Source organism: Tenrec ecaudatus, chromosome 12, assembly GCF_050624435.1.
Source record: "Tenrec ecaudatus isolate mTenEca1 chromosome 12, mTenEca1.hap1, whole genome shotgun sequence".
Lineage (NCBI taxonomy): Eukaryota > Metazoa > Chordata > Mammalia > Afrosoricida > Tenrecidae > Tenrec > Tenrec ecaudatus.
The window spans coordinates 131602911-131616828 of NC_134541.1; the positions used below are offsets into that span (position 1 = coordinate 131602911).

At 41.7% G+C, this 13918-nt stretch overlaps 1 protein-coding gene across 1 annotated transcript; it reads left to right on the top strand.

The window, feature by feature from the left end:
* Positions 1-3089: 3089 nt before the first annotated feature.
* LOC142422981 (olfactory receptor 2AE1-like) lies at positions 3090-4031 on the top strand. Its single transcript, XM_075528180.1, has one exon. The coding sequence runs from the start codon at positions 3090-3092 to the stop codon at positions 4029-4031; it is 942 nt and encodes a 313-aa protein (XP_075384295.1).
* The last annotated feature ends 9887 nt before the right edge of the window (positions 4032-13918 follow it).

Consider the following 13918-nt stretch of genomic DNA (forward strand, 5'->3'; position numbering starts at 1 on the left):
TCTATGATTCTCACTTCCTGACACAATCGCTGAAGACAAAGTGGGTGCATAAGCAAATGTGGTGAGAAAGCTGATGGTACCGGCTATCAAAAGATATAACATCTGGGGTTTTAAAGGCTTGAAGGTAAACAAGTGGCCATCTAGCTCAGAAGCAACAAAGCCCACATAGTAGAAGCACAGCAGCCTGTGTGATCATGAGGTGCCAAAGGGATAAGTTATCAGGCATCAAAGAACAAAAAATCATATAATTGTGTGCTCACCTCCCTGATACAATTGCTGAAGAAAATAGGTGCATAAGCAAATGTGGCGAAGAAAGCTGATGGTGCCCGGCTATCAAGAGATATAGTGTCTGGGGTCCAAAAGCTTGAAGGTAAACAAGCAACCATCTATCTCAGAAGGAACAAAGCTCATATTAAAGAAGCACACCATCCTGTGCAATAACGAGGTGCTGAAGAGATCAGTTATCAGACATCAAAGAACAAAAAAATAACATACGTGTGTGCTTACCTCCCTGATATGATTGCTGAAGAAACCCACATGAAGAAGTACACCAGCCAGTGCAATCATGAGGTGTCTAAGAGATCAGGTAACAGGCATCATCAGAATAAAAACTCATATCATCGTGAATGAGGAGGGGGAGGGCAGTGTGGAGTAAAGACCAGAAGCCCATCTGTAGGCCAATGGACGTCCCCTTGCAGAAGGGTCTTGGGGAGGAGACTAGCCAGTCGTGGTGTGATATAGCAACGATGAAACATACGACTTTCCTCTGGTTCCTAAATGCTTCCTGCTTCCTAAATGTTTCCTACACTCAGGGTTCAGTGTAGCAATAATGAAACTCACAATCTTCCTCTAGTTCTTAAACGCTTCCGCCCCCCCCTACGCCCCCCCCCCCATACACAATTATTGTGATCCAATTCTACCTTGCAAACCTGGTTAGACCAGAGGATGCACAGCGGTACTTTTGGGATCTGGAAACAGGGAATCTAGGACAGATGAACCCCTCAGGACCAACGGTGACAGTGGCGATACCGGGAGGGAAGAAGGTGTAGCAAGACAGAACCAATCTCGGGGATCTAAATACATATAACCTCCTCTCTGGGGGATGGGCAACAGGAAAGTGGGTGAAGGGAGACTCCGGGCAGTGTAAGATAATATAAAATGATAATTTATAAATTATTTAGGGTTCATAGGGGAGGGGGGAGCGAGGAGGGAGGGGGAGGGAAAAAAGGAAAATGAGCTGATTCCAGGAGCCCAAGCGGAAGGCGAATTTTGAGAATGATGAGGGCAATGAATGTATAAGGGTGCTTTACTCAATTGATGTATGTATCGATTGTGATAAGAGTTGTATGAGCCCCAATACAATGATTTTTTTAAATTATCAAGGGTTCTTGAGGGAGGGGCAAATGAGGAGGGAGGGGAAAATGAGGAGCTGGTGCCAGGGGCTTAGGTGGAGAGCAAATGTGCTGAGAATGATGAGGGCAATGAATGTACAGATGTGCTTTATACAATTAATGTATGTATGGATTGTGATAAGAGTTGTATGAGCTCCTAATAAAACCATGACCAAAATTGGACAATGTAACCAATCTGCCACAGGGCTGATGATCCTGGGGGGATAGTGCCACATTCAGAAGTCAGTGTTGTGGCAGACTGTGCAGTCAGCACCGGCGATTATAGTCAGACTCCCTTGGTGAATGGGAGATCACACTACTGAGCCCATGTATGGATCTCCACCTCTACTTCAGTGACTGCTTTCCACAGGGGTAACTGGGTAAGAGGAAGAATTGACACTCACAAAATGAGGGACAGAGTAGATGCTTTGGGAATAAGCCAAAGGCTGCTGCTTGGGTAGGAGAAGCTATTCTGTGTATAATCATTGTTGTTGTGAGGGACCATTGTGTAGGTTTTAACTAACAGTGACCCGGTGCACAATAGAGCACAAGACTTCAGTATTCAAAATGAATAATTTACTTTGTATAATTGCAATGAGCACTTTATTAAAACATTTTTATTTTAAATTGTAGGCTCTAAAAGAAGTGTGAACTGGTAAAGGGGAAGGAAAAAGGCATGTTTACTTTTTAAGAAAGGTATAACGAAGTTTTAGTTGCATGCGGGCTGATTGTATAGTGCAAGACAAAAGAATGCCTTTGCATTGTCTTTCTGTGGACATTAGGCAAACCTTAAGGAAATAGATACGAGCCCAAGTTAGATGTTGTGGCTTTGTGGTATGTGTCAACTTGGCTAAAGTAATCTTCACGGCCCCAAATTCTCTTTCTGGGTGTATGTTTCTGGTTAAGGGGTGGTATGGAAGAGGTTCCTGGGAGATCTAGAGATCAGAAGGGAAGCAGCCCTTTTGTATATTTCCCACATCAAAACTGATTCGTTGACTCACTTCATGACAAAAACAACAGCGGAACCCGCAACTGTGTACCTTCCTCTATGCCCTTTGAGCATCTTTGATTTTGGGGGGACAAATGTGCGAATTCAGTTCCATAAGAGCACCAGCTATGCCAAGATGTCCACATCACCAATTCCAGTGGCAACAAAAACAAAAACAGTTTTGTTTGTAGGTTCAAGCCTGTTCTTGATATGCTTTGTATTCATCTTCTCTACCTGACCACCTGACCTGCAGACCACAATTCCAACATCACACACCAAGGTAACAAGCCACACGAACGTGTGCCTGTACACACACACGCATATTTATAAACACACATATACACACATATCTAAAATTAGCTCATGAGTTCAGTTATCTGATTTAACCTTGACAGATAAAATAAACTAAGAGAAGAAACTGTGATTTTGTAGTTTAGCATTTAAAAATCTAGATGTTCTGGAATTCCAGAGTTTGTGGGGAAAATAGTAAGTTTTCACTTTCATTTTTAAAGATTACTTTAATGACCAAAGCTGTTGAGTAATTATTTAATACTGACTGAATAAGTCAAAAAGAAATTCCACAAATTATTTCTTAGATTAAAGAATTGATTAGATCAAATTTCTTAGGTTGTCAGGTATGGTGATCCCAGTATTTTTGATATCATAATGTATATCAACTTTCTATTTCCCTAGGAATTGACGAGGAAGAGATGTGGCTGAGGAATCACACTTCTTCCCTGGAAGACTTCATCCTTGAAGGGCTCTTTGATGACTCTCTCACCCACCTTTTCCTTTTCTCCTTGACGATGGTGGTTTTCTTCATTGCAGTGAGTGCCAACACCCTCACCATCCTCCTCATCTGTGCTGATGCTCGCCTTCATACACCGATGTACTTCTTGCTCAGCCAGCTGTCCCTCATGGAACTGATTCATGTCTCCACCACCATCCCCAAGATGGCGACCAACTACTTATCTGGCAAGAAGTCCATCTCCTTTGTGGGCTGTGCCACCCAGCACTTCCTTTATTTATCTGTGGGTGGTGCCGAGTGTCTCCTTCTGGCCCTCATGTCCTATGACCGCTATGTTGCCATCTGTCATCCACTGCACTATACTGTTCTCATGAGCAGAAAGTTGACATTGATGATGGCTGTCACATCATGGTTAGGAGCATCTGTGCACTCCCTAATGCACACCGTGATTTTGATGCACTACCCTTTCTGTGAACCCCGGAAAATCTCCCATTTCTACTGTGAACTTCCAGCTGTTGTCAAGGTGGTATGTGGAGACATCACTGTTTATGAAACCACACTGTACATCAGCACCATTGTTATTCTTCTCTTACCCATCTCCCTGATGTCTACGTCCTATGCCTTTATCGTCTACAGTGTGATTCAGATGCGGTCAGCTGGGAGCAAGAGAAAGGCCTTTGCTAATTGTAGCTCTCACATCACTGTTGTTTTCCTCTCGTTTGGTGCTGCTATATACTCATATATGAGACCCAGGTCTCTGCGCACTCCATTGCAAGACAAGGTTGGCTCAGTGATCTACAGTATCATCACTCCCACACTGAATCCTCTGATTTACACTCTCCGGAATAAGGATGTAGCTAAGGCTCTGAGGAAAGTGTTGGGAAGGGGCCCTACCACCCCATGATGTAGAGTTGAGTGATATAAAACTGTTAATCAATAGGAGAAAGCTTCTAAGTCTCCAGACTGCTGGACACATCCTTCACGAGGGCAGAGTGCTCTGTGGTTCGACCACTTAAATAGAATAAAGTAGAGGCGTTGTACGTTTTTAGAATTAATTGGTTAATACAAAACTCCATTTCAGGTTTAGGCATCCAGCCACCATGGAGCATGCAGACAGTGAGTACTTTTAAAAAATCTCTTCAAAATATGACATTCTCTGTAAACAATTGACCATCTAGCTGAGATGCAACAAAGCCCACATGGAAGAAACAAACCAGCCTGTGTGATCACGAGGTGTCTATGGGATCAAGTATCAGACATCAAAGAACAAAATGGTATATTGTGAGTGAGGGGGAGTGCGGAGTGGGAACCCAAAGTCCATCTGTAGGCAATTGGACAACCCCTTACAGAAGGGTCGTGGGAAAGAAATGAGCAAATCAGGGTGCAGTATAGCACCAATGAAATACATAACTTTCCTCTAGTTCTTTAATGCTTCTTCCCTCCTCCCACAATTATGATCCCAATTCTACCTTTCAAATCGAGCTAGACCAGGTCATGCACACTGGTACAGATAAGTGCTGGAAACACAGGAATTCCAAGATTGATAAACCCCTCAGGACCAATAATGGGAGTATAGCTACCATGAGGGTAAGGGGAAGGTGGGGTAGAAAACGGGAACTGATTACAAGGATCTACATATACCCCGTCCTTGGGGGATGGACAACAGAAAAGTGGGTGTAGGGAGACATCAGACAGTGTAAGATATGACAAAATAATAATAATTTATAAATTATCAAGGGTTCATGAGGGAGGGTGGGTGGGGAAAAATGAGGAGCTGAGACCAAGGGCTCAAGTAGAAAGCAAATGTTTTGAGAATGATGATGGCAACAAATGTACAAATGTGCTTGACACAATGGATGTATGAATGGATGGTGATAAGAGTTGTATGAGCCCCCAATAAAATGATTAAAAAAGAAAACAGTTGTATGACCCCTAGTAAAATGATTTTAAAATAACATTCTTTTGTATTTTGCCAAAGTGTAAAGATAAAAGCCCTATCATTATTATTTTCACTAATAAAAATGTACATAAAATATGACATTAGTGTTATTGCCATCAAATTGCTTCCTACTCACAGTGACCGTATCTACGACAGAATTTAATACAACCTGATCCTGTCTCAGACTCAGAAATATTGCTTTTTTTAGGTCCATTTTTGTAGCCAATGTGTCAACCCATCCCCTTAATTGTCTTCCTCTTTTTCGATGGCCCTCAACTTTTTATCAAGCATGATGTCCTTCTCCAGGGACTGGCTTCTCCTGATCACATGTCAACATTACATCAGATGAAGTCTCCCCATTGTCACTTGTAAGGACCCTTCTGACTGGACTTCCACCAAGACAGATTTGTTTGTTCTGCTGGCAGTCCACAGCACTTTCAATATGATTCTCCAACACCATGATTCCACTGCAGCAATTCTCCTGTCGTCTTCTTTCTTCGTGGTTCAGCTTTCACATGCATATGAGGCAATCGCAAATGCCATGGCTTGGTTCAGGGGCACCTTTGTCCTCACAGCGACATTCTTGTCCTTCAACACTTTAAGGAGGTCTGTGCAGCAGATTTACCCCATGCAATGTGTCCTTGCATATACTGATTGCTGCTCCTATGATCATTGACTGTGGATCCAAGCAACATGCAATCCTTGAACTCTTCAACATTTTCTCTATCATGGTGAAATCTCCTGGTCTACTGTGAAGATTTTAATTTTCGTTACATTTCCTTACAATCCATCCTAAAGGTTGCAGTTTTGATTTTCATAAGCAAGTGCTTTAGGTTCTTCTTGTTTGCATCAAGCAATGTCGTACTGTCTGCATATTGAAGGCTGTTAATAAGCATTTGTCCTGATGTTGGGTTGTCCCTCATATAGTCAAGTTTCTTGGTTTATTTACTCAGCACGAGTAGGAATCCACTCAATGGCAGCTAGGTTTGTTGGGTTTGGTATGCAGATGGAATAAGTACAGTGAGAGGATACACCCCTGATGCACCCCTTTCCTGACCTTAAACCATGCGGAGTTCTGTTGCTTTGTTATAATGATTTCTTCCTGGTTCACATGGACGTTCCCCATGAGCACAATTAAATGTTCTGGAATTCTTCATCTTCTTCTTTTTAAAATAAATTATCCTATGGTCCTTCTTTTTAATGCTCTCCTCCCGTATTTATGAAACAGGAGTGTGCTGTATCATAGAGCCAGCATGGGCAATAGAGGGTAATTGTGGGCTGTTTTTAAAAATCATTTGATTAGGGGGTCATACAACTCTTATCACAATCCTTGCAAACATCAATTGAGTAAAGCACATTTGTACATTCATTGCTCATCATTCTCAAAATATTTGCCCTCATCATTTTCAAAACAATTGCTCTCCACCTTAGCCCCTGGGGTCCGCTCCTCATTTTTACTCTTCCCTCCCCGCTCCCCGCATGACCCCTTGATAATTTATAAATTATTATTTTTTTCATATCTTGCCCTGTCCGACATCTTCCTTCCCCCGCATTTCTGTTGTCTGTCCCCCATGGAGGAGGTTATATGTAGATCCTTGTAATTGGTTTCCCCTTTCCAACCCTTCCTCTCTCCACCCTCCCAGTATCACCACTCACACCACTGGTCCTGAAGGGGTCATCCGCCCTGGATTCCCTGTGCTTCCAGTTCCTATCTGTACCAGTACACATCCTCTGGTCTAGTCACATTTGTAAGGTAGAATTGGAATCATGATAGTGCAGGAGGGGTAGGGGGAGTAGGAAGCATTTAGGAACCAGAGGAAAGTTATATGCTTTATCATTGCTACATTGCACCCTGATTGGATCATCTGCTCCCCGAGAACCTCCTGTAAGGGGATTTCCAGCGGCCTACAAATGGGGTTGGGTCTCCACTCTGTACCCCGCCCCCATCATTCACAATCATATGATTTTTTGTTCTGATGATGCCTGACACCTGATCCCTATGACACCTTGTGATCACACACGTTGGTGTACTTTTTCCATGTGGGCTTTGTTGCTTCTGAGCTAAATGGCCACTTGTTTACCTTCAAGTCTTTAAGGCCCCAGATGCTTTATCTTTTGATAGCCGGGCACCGTCAGCTTTCTTCACCGCATTTGCTTATTCACTCGCTTTTTCTTCAGCGATTTTGTCGGGAACGTGAGCATCCTAGAATGCCAATTTAATAGAAGAAAGTATTCTTGCATTGAGGGAGTACTTGAGTGGAGACCCAATGTTCTTCTGCTTCCTTAATACTAAACCTATAAATATATGCACATAGATCTATTTACACACCCCAAGTTGTGGGCTTTTTTGAAAGGAAAGGTGGATGATACAAAAGTTATATTCATAGACAGAGTTTCTTGAATCACAATGAATAAAAGTATAAAAGGCGGGTGGGGGTGGGGTTAAAAAAAGTCAAAAAGGAAGAAAATATCATATCATTTTTGTGATAATTATTATACATAATGAATACTTTTTTCAACACATACTTTAGTCCAGACACAAAACTAAGTGCTTGGGATATGTAAGGAAAGAAAATTCTATGACTTTTTTACTTTGAAAATTAATATTCTTACCACATACACATACTTGTGCCCCTATTTGGATTGAACTCGACCTAGGTTTCTGGATCTGCTAACATTGTGAGAGATACAAGTTACTTTACTTTGAAGATCTCAGAAATCTCATATGTTTAAAGTTACCTAATATTTGTGAATAGGAGTGTCTGGTAGCTCCAAGTTACAGCAGTGGGCTCCAAATGATATAAGCGGGAGTTGGGGGTGGGGCCAATCTCTGATCAAACCAATGGAAATACTATAGAACCTGATATAGAGACCATTACTCGCTCACTCACATATCTAGGTATTGTCAAATTGCACATTAAAGTAGTTCAGACATAGGACAATAGAAAATTCTATCTGATGGAAACAAGATGATTTTGGTTTGCAATATTCTGACGGGCTAATATTATAATCATACTATCTGATATGCTGGGAACTCTTATGCACACATATCTCCTTTACTGGTACAACAAGTCCTAAGGATCTTGATTCTAAAATTACCCTTGCTCTTTCCTGCATCATAAATTTTCCTCTTTATTCAAACAACACTCTCAACCCACAAACATTCTTTAAAATCTCTCATATTAAAAAGGCCTTACCTTAACTGGGTAAACGCTATAAAATCTCACAGAAAGCATTCTTTGAGCCACTTTTCTCTGCTCCCATATTCTACATTTTCTATTCTCACTCTCTTGAGCCCACTTCAGTTAACTTTTGTTATTATTAATCCATTGAAAACGCTAGTGGAAAGTCATCAAATGCCTCCACATGACCACACCAAATAGCCAATTTTAAAGTCACTCAATAGTTTTTGACTCAGTTATTCATACTTTGTTTCTTGAAATGCTTTCTTTACTAAACTTGCAGGACAGTACAGTCTATTTCACTCCCAAATTCCCGACTCTTCGTTTTCAGACTTCTTGGCTTGAATCTTCTTATCATCTTAACTTCTCAATGTTGCATTAGCTCAGGGTTAGTCCTCTGGGTTCTTCTTAGTTTTCATCCATTTCCTAAGTAGTCTCATGTTATTTTGTTATTTAACATAACTTTCATTATCTCACTCATGTATAACCCCGAGGATAATAAATTCATAGAGTGGAGAGAATTTCAAAAGTAAAGCTAATGTTTCGGAAAATTTTACTAACCTCAGATAGCCAAGGATTAATGCCATGCAAGTGCAGAACGTTCTCAAAGAGCATCAAAAGTGAAGAGCAAATTTCTGTACTTCTTTCTTTTAGTTAAAAAAAAGAAAGTTACACAGCGTCTTAACAGGAGAAGAGCATGGAAGGCAGTTAAGATCGGATAGCAAAGCCATGCTCCCTTTGGCAAGCCAACAGAAAGCAAACTCTTCTTCTCAGAAGCAGCTTTTGGCATCCTGTAATATCTTGGAGGCCATCTGTCCCAAGAATGGATGTGTCCTATAGCCCTCTAACATGAACTAGGATTTATTTTACAGATGTAGACCTGAATATTTCAAAAGACTTTTTGAATTCTTTAGGTTCTTTGTGTGGCATCAGAAATGAGCTCACAGCCCAAGTTAGAGATATGGAGAGGTGTGTGATTACTTTGCTACCTTTCCGTTCATACATTCATCATAACCTAATAAAGAATGCTGAGTGACTATCTCAGACTGCAACAGTCTGATCTAGGTGCATGCATGCAATGATGGAATGTTCCAAAGTAAATAATACAATGTTCCAAAGTAAAAAAAAAAAAAGTCTTTTCAATGGGAGACTTAAAGCACAATCCGACAGATAATCATGTCACTGGGAAAAATTCTCAGTTGTGCAACTCATTATCTGTAAGGAGAAAGGACCTGATGTCAATATCTGCAATCAGGTACCCCAATATTGGAGATTTGGCATCAGTATGGGGGAGGTGGGGTGGTGATGACTGAGAAGATTCAAGAAGTATGGGGACAAACTTCTCCTAGGAACCTTGTATTAGACATCTTATATTTAGCACTTCAGATTGACTTAGTCTCAACTGCTTCTTGAGATGTTATCACTTGTTCCTTCAAGCCACTCTGTGAGGATTGCCTTTATATGGGTTTGTTCACATTTACACCATATAGACCTGCGGTACTTTTTCCCAAGCTTGTATTCAAAGTTTCTCGTCACTTGCTGTGTTGATGGCGAGGCATGAGATGCTATGAGATCTCTTCATCCCATCTGTGCACATCTTGGAAACATAGGAAGTTAATCCTCCATGAGGGAAACCTCTCACTAATGCGAGATGGGAGCTTCCACCTTCTTCTGCCTGTTAGAGGACTCAGTCATTATATTGCCTCTCAGGACATTGTCCTCTATGTTTGTCGTGGGTCAACTTCCTACTCTGATTCACTTTCATTTTGCCTTGAATGACACTTCTTAATTATGTACTAAAAACCGAATACACTGCCATCAAATTAAGGCTGCTTTACAGTGACCCTATAGGACAGACTAGAACTGCCTTTCTGATTTTCTAAGACTGTAACTCTTTATTGGAGGAGAAAGCGACATCTTTTTTTGGAATGCCTTACCTTTGTCCAATAAAGCTGGTTGGTGGTTCAAAACTGATGACTCTACAGTTAGTAGTTGTGATAGTTAAGGTTTATTGTGCCAACCTGGCTAATGAACATGTGTGGGATTAATCGAAGGGCAGAGAGATAAATGGCTTGACGAGCCTTTTGTCTCTTGTTCTCTGATGGTTGTTCTCTGATGGTTTGTCTCTTGTTCTCTGATGTTCTCTGATGGTTGTTCTCTGATGGTGCAGCTGCCTTAGCTCATTCCCTGCTTTGGCTGGCAAGGCTCACTTCCTTCCTGTGAGACATCACTGACCTACCCTGATGCAACCCTGGGTGCTGGAGCAGCCGCATGCAGACCCCTGCCAACGTTGAGATGCTTGCACTTACTGATTCGGCTTTCCTCCTGCATTTATTGTCATTGCGTGTTTTTTTGTGAGATGGAGGAGGACTTTGTAGATTGGTGTCAGACATATGGGCTAATGTCGAACTTATGGGCTTGGACAGCACTGGGTGGGGATGCTTACTTCATGTACACTTAGCCTTTATATAAAATTCTGTCTTCTAAAATATGACTGTCTATGAATTTTGTTTCTTTAGTCTACCCGGACTGACACAGTAGTCCCACGTGCAACCACTACATCAGTAGGACTTCTTTTAAAAATACGACAGTTTATATAGCTCAGCCAATAAAAGAAAAAATTAAAGCAAATGGTAATCTGACATATTTCTGGAGAGCTCAACTCATAACAATGTTCTTGCCCACTTTATGCAGTGGGGCATTTAGAATGAATGTAGAATATCTCTCCTTATGCTGTTATCAGATGCCCTTCTGTTGTCCTATTTTCTGTTATTGTTTTTCTCTGCTTTAGAAAAAGACATGCTAGGAGGAGATAGCCCTGGATTCTTTGTCATTTGGAGCACTGTGACTCAGAAGGGACCATAGTCTGGGGAGGGTCTGGGGAAGGTTATCAGAGTAGGGGATGATCGGCTGTAGATATTCAGTCCAGTCTTGGGAGGGGGGCTGCTTTTGGACCAAGTTCACGGGTTTTCACTCAAACAAGGAGAAGTCCCATCTTTTTCCAGTGGAGCAGCTGGTGGTTTTGAGATGTGGATGTTGTGATTAGCAGCCAAAAGTGTAACCCATTATGCCAACAGAGCTCTGGTTGTAAGCTACAAAGAGATTAAACAAGAAAGCAGAGGGAAAATGGAGTAAGGTAAAGCAAAAAATAACCAAACCAAACCAACTCACTGCCACTACGTGGATGCTGACTCACAGCAACCCCATCGGACAGAGCAGAATTGCTCCTGTCAGTTTCCAAGACTGAGACTCTTTACAGGAGTAGAAAGCAGCTGGCGAAGTAGCTGGTGGTTTTGAAATGTTGGACCTTGTGGTTAGCAGCCCACAGCATAACCCATCATGGCACCACGGCCCTATGGAGTAAGGTATATGCCCCCAAACATGGAACTCAAAATGAGAAGCTGAAGAGATGAGAGCATTCCTCCAGGGTGAACAGAGGGAAAGTGGCTTCCCTTGGAACCACTGCGCTGATTCAAATTGCTGGCCTCCGGAACGGCGAGGAAATTTCTGTTTGCTGTAGCAATCCACTTGTGGAATTTTGTTACAATGGCATTAGAGAACTAAAATAGCCCTTACACGTGGGGCCACAAACTGACCAGTGCCCTCTCAGTAGGTCATAGATACTTCATTTCCCTCTTAGGCTACACTGACCTCATTTGCACAGTCTATTGACCAATCCCTGCAGGGTACAGACCTGTCATAGGACCAGCTTCAACCTACCGCCAGACAAGAAAGGATGAAGCCAACTTGTTTACAAATTTCCCAGGAAATGTTCATCTACCTGGACAAAAGTAATGAACTCTATAAGTAGGAACCAGAGCAATCTACTCAAGTACTCCCTCAATGCAAGAACACTTTGTTTTATTAAACTGACATTTCATGATGCTCACCTTCCCAACATGATCACTGAAGACAAATGGGTGCATAAGCAAATGTGGTGAACAAAGAGGATGGTGCCCGGATATGAATAGATATAGCATCTGGGGTCTTAGACACTTGAAGACAAACAAGTGGCCATCTAGCTGAGAAGTAACAAACCCTACCTGGAAGAAGCATACCAGCCTGTGTGATCATGAGGTGTTGATAGGATCAGGTATCAGGCATCAAAAAACAAAACAAAAAAAGCCCTCCAAACATACCCTTGTGAATGAGGGAGAATGCAGAGTGGGCACCCAAAGCCCATCTGTAGGCAACTGGACATCCCCTTACCAAACGGTCATGGGGAGGAGATGAGCCAGTCAGGGTGCAGCATAGCACCAATAAAATACACAAATTTCCTCTAGTTCTTTAATGCTTTCCCCCCTCTCACTATCATGATCCCAATTCTACCTTACAAATCCAGCTAGACCTGATCATGTACACTGGTATAGATAAGAGCTGGAAACACAGGGAATCCAAGACTTACAAACTCCTCAGGATCAATAATGAGAATAGAGCTACTAGGAGGGTAAGGGGAAGGTGGGGGAGAGTGTGGACCTATCACAATGATCTACATATAACTCCCTCTCTGGAGAACAGACAGCAGAAAAGTAGGTAAAGGAAGACATTGGTCAGTGTAAGACAAGAACAAAAATGATAAATTATCAGGGGTTCATGAGGGAGAGAGGGTGGGGGGAATGAGAAGCTAAAACCAAGAGCTCAAGTAGAAAGAAAAAGGTTTAGAAAATGATGATGGCAACAAATATACAAATGTGCTTGACACAATGGATGGACGTATGATAAGAGTTGTATAAGCCCCCAATAAAATGATTTAAAAGAAAGAAAACAAAAGAAACCCAGGGAAAAGTAGCTCACCAGGACTTAGGGGGGAATCTCTCCAGCTGTTTTTCCAAAGAATCAATGTAAAATGCCACATCAAGAAACTGATTTCTCCACAGAGATGTCTTTCTTTCCGTCTGTCTTATTTTTATTCATATACATTTTTTCTTTTCTATAATTGTATCTATCGTGTTTGTGCAGAAAAAGTAGAGTAAATTATACAACAGGTTGTATGCAGTAGAAAATACAATTTCTTCCTGTGCTCTTTAGTCACATCGATTGCACTCATTGAGTACAGTGCCCATTCTCATTGGTCTTTTCTGAGTTACTCTCCTCCATTAGCATAAATTGACTGCCCACTAGGGGCCTATCTAGTCTTTTGAGTCACTATTGCGAATTTGATCCCATACACTCACTGTCATCGAGCCGATTCTGACACAAAGTGACCCTATATGACAGGGTAGGACTGACCTTGTGGATTACTGAGACTATGAATCTATAAAATATATATATTAATCATTTTATTGGGGAGTCATACAAACCTTAAAGCAGTCCATCATTCAATTGCATTAAGCACACTTGTACATATGTTGCCATCAACATTTCCAAAACATTTTATTTCTACTTGAGCCCTTGATATCAGCTCCTCTTTCCCCCCCTTCTTCCCCACCCTCCCACTCTTGTGAATTCTTGGTTAATTATATCTTATTATTGTTATTTTTGTGTCTTACATTGTCTCTTTTCTCCCTTCACCCACATTTGTGTTATTCGTCCCTCTTGGGGGCCTGGGGACTGTATATCCAACCTTGAGATGGGTTCCCCCTTTCTCCCCTTCTCCCACCCCATACTATCCCCCAACCTTCATAACATTAATACTCCAACTACTGTTCCTGAGGGTTTTATCTATCCTGA

Excerpts from the sequence above, each read along its gene's own strand:
- LOC142422981 (XM_075528180.1), top strand. The coding sequence starts at position 3,090 with ATGTGGCTGAGGAATCACACTTCTTCCCTGGAAGACTTCATCCTTGAA.